This window comes from Gallus gallus, chromosome 18, assembly GCF_016699485.2.
Source record: "Gallus gallus isolate bGalGal1 chromosome 18, bGalGal1.mat.broiler.GRCg7b, whole genome shotgun sequence".
Taxonomy (NCBI): Eukaryota; Metazoa; Chordata; class Aves; order Galliformes; family Phasianidae; genus Gallus; species Gallus gallus.
This window is the reverse complement of record NC_052549.1, coordinates 11,454,938-11,475,794: the sequence shown is the minus strand read 5'-3', so window position 1 is coordinate 11,475,794 and position 20,857 is coordinate 11,454,938. Positions and strand designations below refer to the sequence as shown.

The window sequence follows — 20,857 nt, the reverse complement described above, 5'->3', positions numbered from 1 at the left end:
AGCAGCAGGAGACAGGAACAGCGTGGGCAGTGAGGGCAGCATTGGCAGCATCCGCAGTGCCGGCAGTGGACAGAGCACCGAGGGCACCAACGGGCAAAACACCAACATCGTCATCGAGAACACCCGGGTAGGTGCCAGCCCCTGCTGTCCCCATGCTGCTCCCCACAGTTAACCTGGGCTGAGTCAGCATGATGATGGAGCCCAGAACTTCCCTTGTAACCCAGTGCACCGCCTGGAAAAGCAGGGACTGATGAAGTTGAGCATCCTTTTCCAAAATGTATTTGCTGCTGTGGGGAAACACCTGTGGGGCAAGAGCTCCCAGGGATAAGGCCATCCTGGAGGGATGTCTTTACTCACTCTTCCTCTCCCTCAGCCGCTGCCCTCCACTGGTGATGACCTCCAGCAACACCTTTTGGGATCAGAGCCACTCAATGAACAGATTAATTCCACGACAGGTGAGGGATGTCTCAACACCATGGGGCCTCGGGGACAGCTGTGTCCTGTCCCTGGGGCTGCATGCTGCCCAAGTTCCTGTGTGACTCTCTCCCCTCCCCTGTCCTCTATGCCAGGGCCCCCAGGCTACCAGACCCCTAGCAGCTGCACCCCTGGAGACAAGGTCTTTTCCCACCAGTTTCTGCGACCTGAGCAGCTCCTTGAGGGGAAGGTAATTGGGCCAGTCAGCATCTGGCATGCAGGGTGGGAGGGCCATGTCTGGTGCTCTCTGCCCAACTCTTGCTGCACTGGCGAGATGGGACTGAGTTTTGGGCATGCTGGGGACAAGTGGGTCTTGCTCAAGGAGGTCCTGTTGTTGTGCCCCAACCAACCCCTGCAGCTATCGTCACAGGCTTCTCTTTGCCTTGTCCTCTCCCCAGGATGCAGAAGCCATTTACAACTGGTTGAGTGAGTTCCAGCTGGAGTCATACACTGTCAACTTCCTCAGTGCTGGCTACGATGTCCCCACCATCAGTCGCATGACACCAGAGGTAAGGCAAGTCCTTCCCTGCAGGCTAGCACCCCTTGCCCTGCTGGCTGTAGGTGCTCACTGCTTCATGCTTTTCATGCTGCTGCTAACTGTAGCCCCACTCTGCTTGTGTTAGGACCTAACGGCCATAGGTGTGACCAAACCAGGCCACAGGAAGAAGATCTCCACTGAGATTGGGCAGCTTAGTATCGCTGAGTGGCTGCCCAACTATATCCCGGTGAGTCTCTGGCACCAGGGCTTTGGTCCTCTTTTCTCAGAGCTGCCTTTTCCCAGGACAGGATGGGGGAGCTATAAGAAAATGAATGCTGAAACTGCCTGCATTAATGCAGCCAGAGAGAGATCCCAAGAAAGCAGCCTCCCAGGCAGAAGCAGGGAGAAGATGGGTGAAGTCACTGCTCATCCCTTGATGCTCATAGCAGCATCTCCATGCTCTTCACAGGCTGACCTGATGGATTGGCTCAGTGCCATTGGGTTGCCGCAGTACCACAAAAAGTTGGTAAACAACGGCTACGACTCCATTACCATTGTCACAGACCTGACATGGGAGGATTTGCAAGAGATTGGCATCAACAAGCTGGGTGAGTCCTTGCTGCAGTGTAGGGGTAGCCCAGGGCAGCTGAGTCTCCTGGCCAGGTCCCCATGTCCTGACCTTGCATGGGGTGGGCAGTGCAGGCACGTCCTACACACCTGCAAAGGGCAGTTCCTGGCCCTCCCCAAGGACTACCTTGGGCAGACTGGAGTCAGGCTGTGCTGGTTGGAGGTTGGTGTTGGTTTATCTCCTCCCATGGGTAGGGTCTGAATAACTTGAAGGCCTTTGCCCTGGTTGGTGGTGTGACCTTGGCTGATCTCAGCCAAAAAACAAAGGCCTTGGAGAGAAGGAGCCAAGCTAATGTCCCTTTCCTGTTGAAACTCTCCCCCAGGCCACCAGAAGAAGATCATGCTGGCTGTAAAGAAGCTCAGAGACCTCCGCAAAAGCCTCAGCCAAGCAGAAGCTACACTGACAAGACACAAAGTCCCCGGTGCCCTGCACATTGTTACTATTGAGTCACTGGAGAATGGGGAGTGCCAGTCCCCAAACACACCCAAAATGACAACGTTCCAGGACAGCGAGCTCAGCTATGAGCTCCAGACAGCCATGTCCAACAGCTGCCACGAGACACTCAGCATCAAAAACAGCCAGGGAATGTCACAGAGCCAGGAGAGCATTGGGGTGCGGTCCCGGGGCTCGGGGCACTCACAGGACAATGTACTGTCCTGGCACCTCTCCAGTCCCTCGCAGGAGAGCCTGGGCAGTGGGGAGAGCAGCAGCAGCAGCAGCGGGCAGTCCTGCATGCCACCCCACAGCAAGGAAAGCCTGGCCAGCCTGCCAAGACAGCCCAGCCCGGAGCCCTATGGGAAACTCACCTCCCCCGAGGGGCTGAACAGCTTCACCAATGGCAGTGGGGGCAGCCCTCTCAAGGAGAGGAACCTGCCTGAAGGCACGGATCAGTATGCCCAGCTGACAGCTCAGAAAGGTGCTGGCCCTGTGGGGACACTGATGGTCACCCCTAGTACCCCTCCCCAAACTCCCAGCATGGCAACAGCTCCATATGTATTCATGTACCCACATGTCTCCTTGAAATCCCCAAGAGCCCCTTCCAGCCAGGGAGCAGAGCAACCCAAGACCTTGGCACACTCCTACCCCTCCTTCTCCTCTGGGCAAAAGAACAGCCTGCAAACATCAGCCCCAAAAGCTTTCTCGTATCTGCACAGTCAGTGCAGCCCTGCTGAGCTGCTTGAGGCTGCCACGGCCCCAAATGCCTGGCAGACAGGGGAACAGCACAAGGGGGGTGAAAGCTCCAAGAACAAGAAGCGGTCACACAGCCTGAACCGCTATGCGCTGTCGGATGGAGAGCACGAGGAGGAGGAGGGGATGCCCACCAGCACGCTGGGCTCCTATGCCACCCTGACGCGGCGGCCAGGCCGCAGCCAGATGCCACGGGCCTGCCTGCAGACAGAGGCCAAGGTGACCCGCAGCCAATCCTTTGCCATCCGGGCCAAGCGCAAGGGCCCCCCACCGCCACCTCCCAAGCGTCTCAGTTCTGTCTCCAGCACTCTCACCACTGAAGTGGACAGTGAGCAACTCCCTGACCCTGAGCGACAGTCTTCTGTTCCCCAGGACGCAGCTGACATGGGTGCCAGCCCCGGTGACAGTGGCTGCAGCAGGACAGTGAGGAGCCTGGTGGCCACACTGGAGGAAACACCAGGGCTGAATCCACCCAAACCTCTGCTGGCCCCAAAACCACTGCATGTGGCTCAGGACTCTCTCTCCAAGGCTGCTGTGGATGATCGGTCCCACAACAGTTGTGATCCCAGCAGCACTGCACTCTCTGACTCTGGCCAGGACCCCTTTGATAGCAGCAAGCCGCGGAGGCGGACACTCAGTGAGCCCAGTACTCCCATGACAGAGGCTGTGCAGGGCAGGCAGGAGGATGCCTGCTCAGACACAGAAGAAGAGGCCAAGCCAGAGGTCTCTTCATCCTCCCAGAACAGTTCCAGTGAGTGCATCCCCTTTGCAGAAGAAGGCAACTTAACCATCAAGCAGCGACCAAAGCCTGCTGGGCACCCCAAGGCTGATGCTGCAGTGCAGGACACAGAGCCCAGCTCCCAACCTGCAGAGTCCACGTGCTCTGATGGGAAGGAGCTGGCTGTGTCCGCTGTCACCAGGGAGCTGCCCATGCTGGAGTTCAACCTCACTGAGTCAGACACAGTGAAGCGTCGGCCCCGCTTCAAGGAGCGGGAGCCACTGCAGGCAGTGCTGAAGGCATTCAGCATGGCAGGGCAGGCTGAGGTGGGGGCCAGCTCTGCACCCCAGTATGCCCAGGCCCAGGCTGTAAGCATCTTGGGCCCCACCACACAGGGTCCAGCACTGCAGACTGGACTGGCTGGAGATGCTTTTGACGATGACAGTGTGGAGTTCAGGATTGCTGAGATAGAGAAGAGCATCTTGTCACTGGAGAAAGGGATTAACAAGGCACCGAGCCCTGTCAAAGCCCCCAGCCCCACAGAACTACTCGGCACTGCTGTGGTGAGGATGCCTGCTCCAGGTATGGGGATTTGTGGGGAGGTCTCTAGGGTTGTGGCAGGGCCTGAGGCTCCCTCCTTCCACAGCTGGCTCCATGTGGCATTCCCAACCAGCCCAGTGAGGCGGACCTGTGCCACTGCATGCCACAAGGCTTTTTTCCTTGCAGACGTCCCTGCCAAGCACACTTCGGTGGCGTCCACAAAGCTGGTGTTCTCGGGGCCCAAGACCATCTACCAGCAGGTCCTGCAGCCTTCCCGCCATACCATCGCTCCTTGGGCAGCCACTGAGGTGGTACCGAATGTGATCGGGTCCCTGGCTGGCCCCAGCCCACTGACACTGGAGGCAAGTGGCAAGGTGTTTGTAAAGCCCTTGGCCTCTGCCCCAGGGGCTGCCCTGGTTCAGCAGCAGCTGGAGCACACCAGCATCATCACATTGCAGGCAGCTGAGAAGAAGATTACAGTGGAGGAGGTGCAGAGGTGAGGTGGCTTTCGGGGAGAAGAAAATGCTGGGGTGAGATCCCTGGGAATGAGGACAGGCAGAGGGCTGGGGGCCTCCAGCCCTGCAGGCAGCAGCTGGTGCCCAGGCAGCCCCAGGGCTGTGTGCAGGCTGCAGCCACCTGCACACAGATAGCACATGCCTGTGGCACACTGTGTCGAGCACGCTGAGGTCTGGCTGTGCCTGGAAGGGTCCAGTCCATCCTGGCTGCCTCTGCCCCATCTGCACCTCGAGCCTTCAGGCTGTGTGTTCTAACCACCTTTCCCTTCCCTTCCCAGCCCCCCCAGGGCCACACACTCGGCCAAGAACATCCTGGAGGACATCAGCAATATGTTTGATGATCTGGCCGACCAACTGGACGCAATGCTGGACTGAGGCTTGTTCTCTCTTTCCTTTTCCCCCGTCTGCTCTCAGCGTGATGGGGGAAGAACGGATCTGTGCCAAGTGGTGCCTTCAGGTTCCTCCAGCTGCCCCCTCCCTGCACCTTTGCACCTCCTTTGCATCGCTGTTGGGGATGTGGATAGTCCTCCTCACCCCTCATGTCACCACTGCTGCACAACTGCGGGCTGCTTTCCGAGAGAGTTGAGCATTTTCTTTTGGACTGGCAGAAGGAGGAGAGCTCAGGAGGGCTGCGCTCCTGGAGGCCATGGAGGAGCCCTCGCCTCCTTGCACAGAGCTGAGGAGCCTCCACAAGGGACCTTTCTCTTTCCTCAGCGCACTGATTCCTGCTTCTTATTATTTATCCCCTGCCAACAGTGTGTCAAAAGAAAAACCTTCCTGGGCAGCTGCCATGGAGCTGGCTACCGCACAGAGCCCTGCCTGACAGCAGCTGAAAGAAGACAGGGCTTGTCCTCATTTGGCAGCTCATAGAGCGAGAAGGAATCTTCCTACTTTATTTGTTGCTTTTCCAAATGCATCAGCATCAGGCAGCATGTAATGCGAGTGGAGTGAAAGACCCAGTGGGACCCACACCTCCCAGGATGGGGCTGGCACTGCCTATGCCCACAGTCATGGGGATGGTGGCACCGAATGCCACACACGGACACATTTAAGGCAGTCTAGAGCAATGTATTCCATGGAGGCTGTCCTTTGCTGACACTGTGCCTACCCAAAATGCAGCCCTTGTGCTTCCAGGGATGAAGTAGCAGAATAGTTAGTGGTGGCTTTTTTTTTCTTTTTTTTTTTAACCCTCGTTTCTTTCTTTCTGGGTGTGGGCCCTCTTCCTACTCCCTCTTCCTGCCCTGCAGGGAGATGCTGGCACAGGCTGTGAATGCTGTTACACAGCAGCAGCGTTTGGGACCAGGCTTCCAAGCAGTGCTAAAACCCAGTGAGAGAGGTGATCCCACATGCATGGGGTGAACTCAGCTCAGCAGCTGCTGTGCTCACACTGGATGCAGTTACAGCCCTGTGGCTGCAGCAGGGGAACAGCAATGGTAGCTCATTGCATCCAAGCAATAGGAACAGCTGCATAGCTTGAAGACAGATTTCTCTTCCAGGATCTGTTTAGTAGTGCATGTCTAAATATGACTAAGAGCCCTGAACTTGGCTTGCACTCAGCATGCCAAGCAAATGAAAGCACCAGAGCACCAGAAGGGACCCTAAGATTGTACTGAAGTGCCATTTGTTAGAAAAATTCCAAACAAAGCGAAAATAAATTCAATTTCCTACCCCTCTTAGAGAATATCTCACACAAAACCAAGCTGGAAAGGGAGAAGGTGGCCAAAGAAGCAGTTTTCCAGTCCTTTGGGGAATGAGACTGAAGGAGCTTGTTCACAGCCCCTTGTCCTGCATGGAGGAGCAGAGCCTGCCCAGGTGGCTCACGTGGGCCTTCCCCAAATGGCCAGGGTACCATGGCCTGGTAGGAGGTGCTAGCCTTGTTCCTGGACTGGGAAGCAAAGATGGAAAATTCCCCAGGAAAGAATTGGCTGGGACTTAAGGTCATTTTGAGGTGGTTAAGGCACCTTACTCCTGGCTAGTTGGTTAATCTGTTCTATACATCATGTTGTGTGTATTTAAATGACCACGTCTGACAGGCAAGTGCTACATCGTGGACACGATGCTTTTCAAATAGCTCCAGCTGGTGGCACTTTATCAAAAGGTTTACACAACCTTTAAAAACTGTTCTTTATTCTCATGAGTCAATCTGGGACAAATCCAGTTTTTTGTTTTTGTTTTTTCCTGACATTGATAAACTGTAAATTTTTTTTAAGGCCAATGTATATATTGTAAATGTGATTTATTATATATATTTACTAGCCAGAACCGCAAGTCTTGTACTGTGGGGTCAGCGATAAGAGGACACTGTTGTGGAGCTGTCTCTGAGCCACCTGAGGGCAGCATTACGCCGCTCTCATTGTCAGTAAGGGAATTAAACACTTGATTTTTCCAGAAGAATGCCTATTTTTTAAGCTCTAGATCTCTATTTTGAAGCTACTGTATGGTGTGTAAGTTATGTACACTGCAGCTGGGACTGACCCTGCCTGCACCTGCTCCGTGCAGCAAGACAGAGGCAAACAAGTCGCCCATGTAATCATTAGACTGACAACAGATTTTAAACCTTCTGCTCTGTTTGTGTTGATGATGTGTTTTGTTTTCCACTAACATCCATTAAGACTGAATGCTATTAAATAGTGGGGCCTATTTTACCCTTTTTATAGTTCTGCATAGTTGTCTCCTTGTGTCAAATCATACAAGCTTATCTGCTGCTGTTTGAAGTCCATTGAGGAGCAGCTTTATCCTGCCACCTGAATGCTTAGATCTGGGTTTCTTCAGATAATTTCCCTGATATGAGATCTGCTGTCGCCTCTAGTGAGGTTAGTGTTCAGTCTGAGCATTATGACTGTGACAGCAGTGTGTGATGAGCACACTGGGGACGAGTGCTGCCTTCCAGTCCCTCTGCCCAGCTTCGGGTCCTTTGCTCAGGACGAGCAACCCAGGCCTCATCACAGTGCATTTCTCCAAAGCTCCCAGTGCTTGCTCCTCACCCCCACCCTTTCATCCTGAGCTTCAGGCTGCACTGCCTGCTGCATTCAAAGCAGTCAGCAATGACCATGCAGTGAGCACATGCCTGGGATCCAGGGGACCAGTTGGTAAGGGAAAGGTTACTGTGTGGGAGAGCCATGCAGCATTGGGCACATTTGCCCAAGGCTTGGCAAAAACTGGGAGAAAGTGTCAGGGTCTGATCCTGGGAGTACCACGCTTGTAGGCTGTGTTCCTACAACAGAAGTGAGGTATGTTAACTGTGACCCTTTGGCATGACCAACTGCACACACTCATAGCTCCTCGCTTTGCAGGGTGCAGACTCCTGCACTCAGTGGGTGTGTTATCCAAGACAGTAATTTATTGCTGTTCATACACTGGATGCGTGTGTGTTAGGGTTTCTTTCTTTTTTTAATACAAGTTTTAATACAAATCAAATATTTTTACATACATTCCCCCAAAATTTAATATAAAATATACACCATTTAAAAACATCTTGATGTAGGAAACTTCTTCCTGAAGCCATTCACTCTGGTCCTCAGGTGCCTCAGTGGTAGAGGGAGGGCTGGCAATGTCAGACCGTCCCAAAGGTTCCCTTAATATGCCTTGGCTCCATCCAATTCTAACACAGGAGGGAGGATGCAGAACACTAACTTTTGTGATCGCCCACGGAAAGAAACCTTGGAGGCACCGCCTCTCGCAGAAGGTACGGCCAGCAGGCAGTCCTGGTAGCTGCTGCCTTTTGTTGCCCACAAGTTCAGAGGCACGGAGCAAGAGCTAAGGTCTGCGTGGCAGGCTGCCCTGCAGGTGTAGCATAGAGCAGCTCAGTGCTGCCTCTGCCTGCAGCTCAGCTTGGCCATGGAGAAGATAGTGCCCCACTTCCCAGCCAGCCCTGGCATCAGAAAGAGAAGCTGATTTCTCAGTTGCCAGTGATCTGGAGCTTGCATTTAGTGAGTTAAATTAGACTGAAAGCAGCTCATTTTCTCTGAGCCAGGCAGCCATGCAGACTTGAAAGGAGTGAAGGAAGAGCTCAGCTCAGATCAGCTCAGCTGGCAAAGGCTGACCTAGTATTGCTGCACTGCAGGTGAGCAGTCCTGCCTTTCCCCACTGAGCTACTGGCTCCCTATTCCATGCAACCCTGCAAGCAGCACAGAGCCTGAGCAGCCCCTCCCCAACTCTAGAACAGGGTCCAGACCCCCTGACACCTGTACCAGGCCTCCAGCAGCCTCACTCTGTCCCCAGAGCTCAAAGGCTGGCTGTACTCCAGCTCCCCTGCTAGACCCACAGCAATAAGGGTATTGCTTAAGGACAAACACTGTGCATACTCTCTGTTTTTGTTGAAATGTAAGGAAGACAAGGTGGAGCAGCAGGTAGGGCTAGGGATTCCAGCCAGCTCCCTGCCTGCCAGGGAAGGACCAGCAGCCTTGTGTTAGCCTAGGACACCAAAGGGAAACATCAACTGTATACTGTAGTGTTAATATTGGAAGCAAAAACAGTGCCAGGATTTGTCAGATTTAACCAGTTTTTAGAAATAGAAAAAGAGTCAACATCTCCATGAGCTGTAAATATTTCGGTAGGCAAGCCTATGTGCTCCTGTGTAGCCCCCAGCTGTAAGCCCACAACAGCACCACTGTTCCCTGTGCAGCTGGGGTCTGTTCAGAGCTCAGGAGCATGTGTGCAGCAGCCATCAGTAGAATGCTTCCCCCAGCCAAACAAAGAAGATAATCTCTAGAAAAATGGGTACAGCTGTGTGGGGAGAAGCATGGAGGAGAGAGACTTCCAAGCACTAGCACAGAAAGGTATGACTTGGAGGGGGGAACCCCTATGCCTCGGGTGCAGCACAGTTCCAGGATGGGAAAGGAGTTGCCCACCAGTTCCGTGTTAGTCACAACTGCAAGATATAAATGGAAAGACACCTTCCTTGCTCCATGACAGGGGTAGGGAGGTCTCAGGTTTTATCTCTAGCTGCAAATATTGCTGTGGCAATCTCAAGCAGGCATTTCACTGAAGCAGAACAGTAATTCAAATCACAAAAATGAGGACAGTTATAAACCTACCTCTTTGAAGGCTATTAAAGGAGACAAGAGCTGGTTCAAATAGGCTGGAGGAAACTGGGCTGTCCAAGTAGGCAGAGCTGTCCTCCTAACTCCGTGTGTTCCACAGAAGCAGGGTTAAGCTCAGCTTTTCTTAAAGCCCTGTCCCACTCATCTCTTGAAGCACTAACAGTGCTTCAGAAGCAGCTACAACAACACTAAGGGGCAGGCCTCGCCATGACAGGTGGGGGGCTTTCCTAGCATGGTGCCAGAGTTCCTTCTCAGTATCCCTTTGTGCCAGGTGAGGGCTGGAGGCCACATTTGCACAATGCTCTGAAGAGCAGCAGAAGAGATAGCTGAGGAAGGTAGCTGAGGGCATGCGCAGGCATGCACACGTGCATCATCCAGGAAAGCAGGCAGAGAAAAAAAATGGGTTTCAATAGAAATCTCTTGCCTTAGCAGCCCTGTAGCTCCCCTTCTGGCCCTAGATTACCCTACCAGGTAAAAAATAAAAATAAAAAAAATTTGCTAACCCAGAGGGAAGGAGTCTGTTGATTTCAGCACTGCCATCATACTAACAAAAACCTCTACTAATAAATAAATAAAGGAAGAGCAGCCTGAACAGCCACCAGAGCTTGCAGGCTCCCTTGAGAGCAACTTGGCAGGCCAGAGAGGGAGTGCATACCTACTGGGGGATCCCTATCGCCGAGCCCTGCCTGAGCCTCCCCTGGAAGGTGCTGATGTAGTTTTGCAAAGAGGCCGTCTGGTTTGTATGTGTGAAAGGAAACTTCCTGAGCCTGTGAGCAGCTGCTCTCCCCTTGCAGGATGTTGCTGTGTGACCCTGGCCCCAGGGAATTCAAGTTGAAAGGGTTTAAAATGGCGAATTCATCCCCAGCTTTGTTTCAAACTGCAACTTCTGCCTCTTTTGGTAACGGACCCGGACCCTGGAGGAGACAGGAGAAATAGCAGAATCAGCACATGGAGGGGCAAAAGGCAGAGCTGCCCCACTGGAGTTCCTGAGCTGCACAGCCCTGAGAAGCAGGGGAGCCCCCTGGCCAGGGCCCTTCAGTACTGGGAGTCAAATCTAGAGAGCAACCCATGGTCTCACACCTAACCCAGCCAGCAAAGTCCTGTCTCCAAGGCCACCAGACACAGTGCAGAAAGGTCCAGAAACCCCTAGTGGAAGCTGTACCCTAATCAACATTCCCTGCAATCCCCACTGCCTTTCCCCGCCAACTCCCTTTCCTGAATCAGTGCTCATTAGCGTTAACTCCCAGCTCTAGCTGCTCCAAGTACTAGGAAGAACTTTGCCTGCCAATTCTTGGTTTCAGCTACTTCCCATGGAAATGCATCCCACAATCCAGGCACTGTGTAAAGACATTATTTCCTCTACTGTGATTCAGTGCTTCCCTGTCCTTCTTGGGACAAGATACAGAGAACAGCCCTCTCCAAGCCACAGTTGACATTTCACAGATCTTGGCTGTCTCCCTCTCACTGGTGGGAGATAAGGAATTTTGGTCTCACTGTCCCTGCCCTCTTCTGACCCTCTTTTTCCTCCTCTGTACTGACTCCCTGAGAGGTGGAACATGAGCTTGCACACAATAGCCAGGTGATCTACGCAATGTGATCACCTTTTCCTTTTTATTCCCCATCTGTTCTCTGTATATTATTTCTCTGCAGCTCAAGACTAAGCTGCAATAAAGATCCAGACCTTTGTGAGCATCTTCCCTACTAGTCCCATACCTTATTTCATGCAGCTTGACAATCTCATTGATGATAACCACCAGGATCAAGGAAAGAAAACCCAGGAGCCATGAGACTGGAGAGATGGAAATGTACTTAAAAGTCAGTGGAGAACTGAGGTTTTCCCAGAGCTTCAGGTCCAGCAGGGTCTGTGCTACTTGCCCCAGTAATCTAAGATCATAAACAGACATGGCAAGTTCTCAGCAGAGCTAACACGCTTTCCAGGACCTGTACATCAGGATTTGTGCCCAGATAAACTATCTCCAGATTCACAACATGGATACTTCACCTTGCATGAAGTTCAGCAATGCAGAACCAGCATGCTACCATTTTTCTGTCAGCAATCTGGTGCTGGAGAAGGTCTAGAGCCCCCCTCCTGTCAGCACTCCGGAATCCCTCATCAGGACCTGGAGATACTCACACAATAGCCACAGTGAGTGTCCACCACCAGTTGGAGAGGGGGCTCTTCTTCCACAGGGGCTTAGTGCGATGGACATGGGTGATGGATATGAAAACTACAGGGACAGATGAAACAGAGTGTTATTTACATTCACACACAGAAACATTGCTTTACAATATACATCAACAGCTCTTACCCAAAGGGGTACAAATTTTATGTTCTTGAAACTAAGCTCTCACTCAAGGTCTTTGCAGGCCAAATTCCCCTCACCAAATCCAAGTCCCGGAATAAGCAAAGGGGGGCACAGTAATAATACTGCACAGCATTACACACCAAAGGGATGCCAAAGCTGTTTCTCAGTCTAGTGTGCTTATGTAACGCACACCAAAAATTGACCTGTCTCTCAAATCAGGAACATTTCTGTTGACCTGGACACCCTACACATCTCAACATGAAATGTTCTACTAAGCACTGATGCACAACATAATGTGATGGAAAGGGAGCAGAGGCTCTTTAAGATCACAGGAGAGCAGCTGGAGCTACTCTGACAGGCAACCATGCACAGGTGATAAGGGTCAGCCAGGGCCAGGCTTCCCTCAGCCTGCAGAGCTGTCACAGCTACACCACTGGTGTTTGGGAGAAGGGATAGGGGTTCTTCAGAAGATGTTAACAGGAACAGAGGAACTTGTAAGGCGAGGCATATTTCTGAAGAGCTCTAGAACCCTGCTAGTTAATTTACATGAAGACAGAGGATGCCTTTCTGATGGGAGAGAATTAGCGCTTCACTAGGCAGGTAAAAGGCAGAATCAACTCTGAAGGTGCTAGCTTGTATTTGTTAGGGTGATGTATAGTAATACAAGGGACGTTATGTTTTTGTCAGGAGGCCATAAGAGTCTCTGCTTCTAACGGAGTTTGTGCATAGTGGGGACACAAGAAGAAGCATAAGATGCATGTTTTTTCCTAGAGCTGGGGAGATGGGTGCTGAGAATAAGGACCCACCTGTGTGTAAAACAATCAGGCCAGCTGTGAGCTTCTGGGCTACAAGAAGAGCATTGGAAAATGTCCCAAACCAGTCAGGAGCACCATGAGAATTGCTAGTAAATGAGAGAACACAAGAAATAAGTTAACAGTAGGAACTTACTGTCTGACCCGATCCCTCTAGGGCCATATCTTGCTTTGATAGTTGAGAGAACCAGGTGTGAGATTGGAGTCAGCTTCTCACTAGAAAAATGGGCTGCCCTGATAACATGTGACAATGAACAAGGCCAGGTTTTGCCCTAAAGATGCAATTGTCAAGGCTAGGAAGAACACTCAGCCCTCTGTAAAGACATTAAGATTGGTTCATGCAAGAGCCTGAAGCTTGTTAGAGAGGGATCATTTCTACCTGGGAATAGCAAGAGGGTGTACAGTGCCAGACCCAGTTCCTCACCTGTGCAGCATAATGGAGGGGCAGGCCGTGAGATTGAGGCTGGTAGTATTCACCTCTTTGCAGGACTCATGCAGTGTGAAACCAAAGCAGATGAGGCAGGAACAGATGGTCACGCTGAATTTCAGTAGGAAGCAGAACAGGAAGTAGTGCTGAGTCTGTGGATAAGGGAGACGCAGTAGAGTGACACAGGCATGTCACTGGCCCAAGGTCCCCAACATGAACTATCAGAAGCTGCAGTACAGATCCTGGATGTTGCATTGTGAATCTTCTCTGTAGGCATGTGGGTAACAAGAGATTCCCCTTGTGTCCACGCCAGAGTTTTGGTAAGGACTGCTTATGCCACAGATCAGTTTATTGAGTTATTTGGGAAGGCTTATGTTAGCACAGGTCCTCAGCTATGCATCAACGTGGGGACAAAGAAGAGAAGGAAGGGGGAAACATTCTTATATGATGGGCCACCTACCTTCTTAGGAATAGAAGTCAAGTTTTTTCCTGTTGCCATGGTCATGATGGAGCTGTGGGGAGGCTTGCCCAGGAGTGAAATGCTGGAGAAAGGGCGGTTAGTTTCTCATTAATAAGTTCAGGCACCAAATCTTCTGCTTTGTGGGCTAACATCTGAAACTAAAGAACCTTCTCTGACTAGAGCACTGGCACTTAAATGGTGAGTACTTGAACTGTGCTTGTATCCCACTCCTTCATGTGTGTGCTCTTGAAGTTCTCAGGCATGGCAGGAGCAAACAGAGAGAGGCAACTCCCAACTGGGTGATAGGGAAAATTGACTTGTGGTACCTTGGCCTTTGCCTGACACCCTATGTTCTCCATCACAGCCCAGCCAGTGCAGCAGAATCAGGATTAGGAAACAATTTTCGGGTGGAAGCTCAAAACATAAGATAAAAGAAGCTCTCAGGTAGCATGCAGAGCTTACTCAGCAGTACACAAATACTCCTATCTGTATGTTCCAACATCTCGTCATAGCAGGCACTTAGACTAATCCTTGCAGTCTCCTTAGCATGCTGTGGCTGATGTCATTTCCTTTCCTCATAGACACAGTAGGTTGGGGGACTTATGCATGTGGTAGGTGGTTGAAAGCAGGATGTTCCACCCTGCCTGACAGACTCACCTGAGCAGTGGGTAGCAGAAACAAGAGAGCCATACAATGTCTGTGGTACTTAGGATGGGAGGCAGCTGTACCAGGCAGGACAGGAACTAAACAGGAACAGTCCAGAGTGAAGAGTGTGAGCAGTGCTAGGACAACCCCGTTACCCCCAGGTGCCACCATCCTCCCACAGAACACTAGTGCAAGCTGGTAACTAGTGGGCTGCTGCACAGCCCCTCCATACTTTTTTTAGGCTGCCAGGGCATGTGCTGCAGGGAATGCTTTTCTCTAAGGAAAAATGAGTTGGAGAGAAACTTCTGTAGGAGGGTCAAGGATAAGGGCAGAAGACTGGGATCTTATAGTCTTTACTGTAACTTTTTCAAATGTGCTGTATTAAACTGCCTGAAGGCTATCTCCCCACCTTGCAAGGCTGCCCTGCTGCAGCCACCCATTATCCTTGCTAGCACCCCTGTCCTACAACCTAAATGCTGTCCCCAGTCAGGCCAGGATTCACCTGAATGACGACCAACGTCAACTGGCACTGCAGCAGGAAGAGGAAACACTTGCGGATCCCATATGTTGCATGCCGGGCCTGGAAGGAAGCACAAACCTTCAGAGCCCTCACTGTGATGGGAGCAGTTATCAGCCAACAGCAGGCAGGGGCAGATCACGTGGCCTGCAGGAGAGGAGAGGCGTCCTGCCTAGATACAGAGGTTGTGATGGAAGGACAGAATTTAACCAAGGGGTAGGTTTGTTTAAACCTCCTGGATTTTCTCAAGTAATGCCTCACTCTAATATGCATTCTTTTCCAGCTAGGGAATCTCATCAAGTTAATACTTCATTCAGTTGAATTATTTTCTTGTCATGGTACCACAGGGCACCATTCCCAAGTCATCCTCTATACTTTGAACCAGCAGGGTCAGACAGGAAGAATTTTTTGTGTTTTCTGCACAAAGTACAGGAGACCCAAGCAAAGCGAATGTTAGCAGTTCACTGCAGGCAAGTTAACAAGAATGCTCACATGGGCTCTTGGTTTTGCTCCTCATGAGCTGCAGGCAGAAAGGGGTGGGCCAAGATAGAGAAAACTAGAAAGGGGATATGTCTGGCTCACCTGCTCTATAAGCCTTATAATGCTGGTACTCTCTTCTTGGCGGAAGGACATGGAACAAGGCAGGCTATTGAGTTGTCCTGAGAGCTGCAGTGGGGTGAGCTCATCAGAGGCATGAGGCATGGTGGTGCTGGTGGCATAGCCAAAGGTCTCCCAGGAGCAGCGGGATGGGTAGAGAGGGTCCAGTGCTATACTGTATGGACAACACAGGAGCATTAGGGGAAGACTTCATCCCAGAGGAGAAACTGTTCTCCACTGCAGGCCAGCCTGTAAACTCACGCTGTGCCATGCCACCCCTATCTGCCTGGCTGGTAGTGAAGTCCATTGGTTGAGATATGAATTCAGGATCAATCATCCCAGGCTTTCAGTTATTCCCAGAGAAATAAGGAATATATTTGGATGTGTGGCTCAAGGTCAACAAATTGGTTGATCCAGAGGGGCACTGCCACTATTTTGTGCAAACAGGAAGCTTTTGCATTTCCAGTTGGTGAGCAATATTTCAGCATGTAAGACTAACAGCTTCCTTTCAAAGATAGAGAACAGTCTGTATCAAGGAATCTAAGCAGTCACTCAACTCAAAAATAATGGGATCCCACCCAACACCATTCAAATGTCCCTTATAGTGACACACCCAGCTAACAATGACAAACAAAGCAATTCTCCTGACAGTCCCCAAGTCTGGTGTTACCCATGGTTGGGCACTGCATAACCCCAAGAAAAAAGAGGACTCTGGATCCTGACCTACCTGATATCACTTTGCAAGAAGAGGCAGCTGTTCCGCAGGTTGGCAGAGCTTCCCAGACAGCAAGTCACCTCCCCGTACTCCTGCATGATTTTAATCATCTCACACATGGCTGCAGGGGAATAGAAGAAGAAAGTGCATAATCTCATTCAGCATGTAGGTTTCGCACACCCTTTCTAGTCTGGATAGTGAGCAGACAGATCTTTTAAAATGACCCCTGCTGGTATTCCTCATGTGTAGTCAAATCCATAGTCAATGGGCACAATCAGACTGTTAATTAATTGCAGTTCAAGTGCCCTTTTTATCTGCCTATTGAAGAAACTGAGCTGTGATTCACAATGCTGTGACTCAGAGATCTGTACCTCTAGCATGTCTCTTTCTGGACAGAGTTATAGGTATGTGGTTGTGGTTGTGTAACACAAATGGCTTCAGCATCAGGTGGTCTTGCGAGAAAACAGCAGAAACTAAATTTACTTTAATTCAAACCTGAAACACACAATTTCAAATTTTGCTCAGCAGCAACTCACTGCTGTTCCAAGTCTGAAGGAACAAAAAGTATAATGAAGCACACCATGCTTAGCCTTGCTCAGAGCAAGTCCCTGTAACTCCACTCCCAGCTCTACCTCTAAGCCCTCTATCTTTTTATTAACATCTTCTTGAGGACTCTTAAATCAAAACTGCTTTTTTGATCTGACTTTTCTTCTGTACCTCTGTGCACAGTATTCTCTGGATACATGAGTTTTCTAGTAAGAGTCCAAGGAAAAAAAAAACACCCACTTTCTCTGCAAATGCCTATATAAACAACTAATCTAAATGTTTGGTGCACCTGGATCTGCAGAACAGCAACAGGTTAGATGGGGGGAGTGCTACCTTAGCCAGAGAAAGATTGAATATACTGAGCCCCTAGGCAAACCGGTCTGTAACTGGTTCTCTTTGGGACTCCTTTAAAGTGAGCCCAGAAGTACTTAAAAATGTCAAATCATCATGATGCTTGGGATTTATACTGTAGACTAGACAGGTATTTGCCAGCTGAGCAATCAAACCCTTTAGATAAAATAGTGTTTCTGAGAAAAAGAAATGTCCTTTTTGGTCTCTGCAGTCAAAAACTGCAAAGCAGCTAATGGTGCTATGGTAACTGCCAAAGAAAAATACCTCTGGGAGGTGATTTCTGAGTTACATAAGGAAGCAAAGGTTGCAAGCAAAGATCGTAGTCTCCTAGCACACTAATAACACTTCATAAAAAGCAGTAGCACTGTGGATGTTTACTTGTGTCTCTTATTTTTTTGCAAGTGAAGTGACTCTTAGCCCATTTCTGTAGCTAAGAAAAGTTGTATTAAAACAAAGACCTGCCTCCCCACAATAGGGGGTCATTAATATCAAAATGCCCTTTTGGATTTCTGATCTATGTTATTCGCTCATGTCCGCACCCAGATGAGCCAGAGAATGTGGATGGGGAAAGTAATTACACCTACTTCTCGGACAGATCCAGGCTCTGTGCTACTTACTCTCTGGGGTGCAGTCTGTGAAGAGGGGCACCAGCAAAGGCACATTGTCAATGTTTTGCAGGTGAGGTCTGACCTGGTGAATCCCCCGTGGGAGTTTGGCCTGAAAAAGACAAAGAAGAGACTAAGCAGCAGTGTACGTATGAGGGAGGTAGACATTGAGGAATTGCTGAAATTAGAATTATGACTCCCAGGATAAGCACAGACAGAAGCTGGCTTTCTCAGGCCACTAGAAGAAGTCTTCCTACTGAAGTTCTACACTGATGTGCCAGGCAGTCTGTGCAGTTCTTTAGGGTTTGTACTATCAGTATGACCACACACACACACACACACACAAAAAGTAGAAAACAACATCTGTCTCAGGAATTTGTAAGGAATTTTTATCTGTGTGGAGAACCTGGTTAGGGAATATGGGTTGTCCCCCAGCACATATGGCTGCAACTGAAGTAGCAGGTATATTACACAGCAAGGGAATGGATTGTGCTTCCTAAACACAGCCCACATTTTATAAACTTTTAAAAGATTACTTTTATAAATCTGTATCTGTTAGATACTTCTGTAGCCTATGCTGAGCACATCTCAGTTTCTGGCAGGAAGAACATGTCTCACACCCTGATGGCTGGCCAGCACCAGCTACTGCTGCTCATGGCTGGAGGTGAGAGGTTTCTTCTATGTGGAGTGTGGGCATGTTTCCACTCCTTCCCCAGCACATGGCAAAGGGATCCAGACAGACTGAGATGAGCCTCTCAGGGCCACTCTGCAGGTGGTTATCTCCCCTCTTAAAATCCAGAGAAAATACATGTAAATACATTCAGCAAAATTGATTAACTGACTCCCCTTCTCTGGGGGGAGAAAAATTAGAACTCTGATACGAACTGAACTGGCTTGAAAAATGAATTCCCCAATGTGCTGTTACGATACTAGTGACCAAGACAATAGCACAGGATGTCTAGGGAAAGGGAGCCTCACCCTGTTACAGTCTTCCAGGAAGCTTGGGATGTCGCTATCTGTTGGCTGAAAGCTGATCAGATCTGAATGCCCTTCCTCTTCCATTAGCAGGAGCCCCTCCACGTCATCTCGAGAAACTGGAGCAGAGACAGCATAAACAATAAGCCCAAACCCACCTCTGCCACTCTTCTGCCACTTACACGATATATTCACACAGCACTGCAGAAGCTAGCAAATGCGAAGCCTTATTTTCTAGGTTAACAACACTTAGATCCCCCTCAGTCATCTAAGATGCAGTATTTTTAGATGACTAATGTGTGCAGAAGTAGATATGTGAGCCTAGTCTCTGCCCTTTTGAGCCATGACGGTCTATCTGTTCTGTTCTTTCTTCTTTTAGAAGAAGAGGAGAGTGATGGAAGCCTGCTTAAAGTAAAAGAAGACTAATTAACAGTTAAGAGACTGATCTTCAGTGGCTTAACCACCATTTTAGCAAGAACCAAAATCACTAATGAGCATTCCTAAAAGCATGGCAACTTGTGCATAGAAGGATGCTTGTTTCCAACAGCTGGAGTACTGACAGGGTAGGAATGTATAAATGTATATATATACATTTATAAGTGTATATATAAATGTAAGGCTCTTTTGCTCACACATGCACACACCTCAGGCCCATTCTGTTTTGTGTTCAAAGATCTGAAGGATCAGATATCTGGTGAGGAAACAGAACCCTATGAATGGGTTTAACAGAACCATTCAGGAAACATGTGGCATTCAAAGTGGATTAGGTGAAGTTCTCTCACCCTGATGTAGGTCATCATGCAGAGAGCCAGCATGGCTGGGACTAGAAGGAGGGATCTCAGAGCCAGGCACATCTCCATTGGGTGTTAAAGATATGTGACAATTCCAGCCAGTCTCAAGACCCATCTTCTCAGCAAACACCTAGAGGAAAGCAGGCAAAAGAGTTTAGTGTAGCTATCCACGTGAAGTGTACTGCAGACCAATGCCATATTGGAGCGTAGGTACCTTCTGGACCCACTAGGGAAGAGAATCAGGTTAACCTTAGATTGCATAGGAGCTAAGGCCTCCAGTTCGACAGCTGGGACATGCAAGTTCAGGGGTTTCAGCAAAGACAGCTTACCTTGCTTTTAAGCTCATCTTCCAGGGAGAAGTAGACAAAACGAATGCAGGCATTGACCAATCCATCAATAAGGCGGACAATGTCAAGACGGGCCTGATACTGAGATGAGACCATTCCCATGAAGATCTGTCCACTCAGAGCCTGGATACAGTCCTCCTTCTCCATCACTTCCCCAATCCCTTCTTCAGGCATGCAAACAACATGCAATCACATTGAGACACAAGAGTCCAGATGTGCGTCAGATAACAATACACACAGCGGAGAGGCCATTAGGGTAATATGCAGAGACACAGTATCCAGACACAGAAACATGCAACACACACACAGGGAGGAAAGTTGAAGAGGCATCCATTTGTTCCAGCATACCCAATCACAGAAGCAGTTTCAGAACATCCCCACACGTGAAACCAAGAGTATGAAACACCATGTAAAGGAAAAAGACAAAACAGAAGACAAGGATCAGTCAAGAAATTGGTGCAGAAAGGTAGAGGATGTGCGCTGCATAATGTTCGCATGTGCATTTTAAATACATCATACTGTGCTTATAAGCATGATAAGTCTGGCTGAGGCAGAGAGACTTCAGAGTACGAGAGGCTGATGTAAAGGAACTGGATCATGTTCCCACCAGAGACATTGCAGATGCTTCCAAAGAGCCTACAAAGGCTCTTTGACACTGTTCCTTCACCATCACCACCTGTGGTAAACGGGAGCTGGATACAGCATGAAGAACAAAATAATAAAACACTTTATGCAGTCACAAAGTTTGCCACAGGTGAGACTGAAAAGTGTTTTGAAAACACTCAGTCACTACTGCCTCACAGCTGTTGTTAGTCTTACAAAACAATCTCCTGTGTCACCTTATGTAACAGTTGTAACAGTATGCTTATTTCTCAGTTGCTGTTCTGGAGGAGAGGTACAATTCTGCATCTACTGGGAACCTTATCCTTCAGCACAGCAGCAAAATCCATCATGAGAGAGTAGTCACACACCTTCAAATGTTTAGTTGCTTTGAAAAAACAAGTGATTTCCATAAAATCAGTCAGATAGCATACTAAGCGTCAAAATACCCAGAAATCTTGACTCACAATTGCCTGCATAAAGAAACAGACTTCCCAAGGCAAAAAAAACTTCTGTGCAAGCTTCAGTAGACAAACTAGAATCATACTTAGCAGCGCTACATCATTACTTCTTCTGGAAA

At 49.6% G+C, this 20,857-nt stretch overlaps 2 protein-coding genes across 20 annotated transcripts in view; one reads left to right on the top strand and one right to left on the bottom strand.

Annotated features, from left to right (window-relative positions):
* Window positions 1-7,197, top strand: part of CASKIN2 (CASK interacting protein 2) — a 32,306-nt gene extending 25,109 nt beyond the window's left edge. For 7 of the 8 annotated variants that reach the window (XM_040649921.2, XM_025141783.3, XM_046902235.1 and 4 more), the window contains 8 exons: window positions 6-127; window positions 374-455; window positions 570-664; window positions 873-983; window positions 1,098-1,199; window positions 1,422-1,560; window positions 1,903-4,522; window positions 4,820-7,197. In XM_040649921.2, coding sequence (XP_040505855.1) covers window positions 6-127; window positions 374-455; window positions 570-664; window positions 873-983; window positions 1,098-1,199; window positions 1,422-1,560; window positions 1,903-4,522; window positions 4,820-4,916 — 3,368 coding nt within the window. In that variant the 3' untranslated portion in view covers window positions 4,917-7,197. The remainder of the gene's footprint in view (window positions 1-5; window positions 128-373; window positions 456-569; window positions 665-872; window positions 984-1,097; window positions 1,200-1,421; window positions 1,561-1,902; window positions 4,523-4,819) is intronic. The other variant, XM_046902231.1, reaches the window with a different exon arrangement.
* Window positions 7,198-7,912: 715 nt separating this feature from the next.
* The window catches only part of TMEM94 (transmembrane protein 94), a 47,607-nt gene continuing 34,662 nt past the window's right edge, over window positions 7,913-20,857 (bottom strand). For 7 of the 12 annotated variants that reach the window (XM_046902236.1, XM_420127.8, XM_046902237.1 and 4 more), the window contains 14 exons: window positions 19,660-19,841; window positions 19,322-19,460; window positions 18,543-18,658; window positions 17,577-17,676; window positions 16,075-16,183; window positions 15,333-15,522; window positions 14,736-14,813; window positions 14,246-14,331; window positions 13,589-13,670; window positions 13,126-13,280; window positions 12,696-12,790; window positions 11,718-11,811; window positions 11,297-11,467; window positions 7,913-10,497 (listed from right to left, as the gene is read on the bottom strand). In XM_046902236.1, the coding sequence (XP_046758192.1) occupies window positions 10,425-10,497; window positions 11,297-11,467; window positions 11,718-11,811; window positions 12,696-12,790; window positions 13,126-13,280; window positions 13,589-13,670; window positions 14,246-14,331; window positions 14,736-14,813; window positions 15,333-15,522; window positions 16,075-16,183; window positions 17,577-17,676; window positions 18,543-18,658; window positions 19,322-19,460; window positions 19,660-19,841 (1,670 nt within the window). In that variant the 3' untranslated portion in view covers window positions 7,913-10,424. Of the gene's footprint in view, window positions 10,498-11,296; window positions 11,468-11,585; window positions 11,812-12,695; window positions 12,791-13,125; window positions 13,281-13,588; window positions 13,671-14,245; window positions 14,332-14,735; window positions 14,898-15,332; window positions 15,523-16,074; window positions 16,184-17,576; window positions 17,677-18,542; window positions 18,659-19,321; window positions 19,461-19,659; window positions 19,842-20,857 lie in introns of those variants that run through there. The other 5 variants (XM_025141792.3, XM_025141791.3, XM_025141790.3 and 2 more) reach the window with 5 other exon arrangements.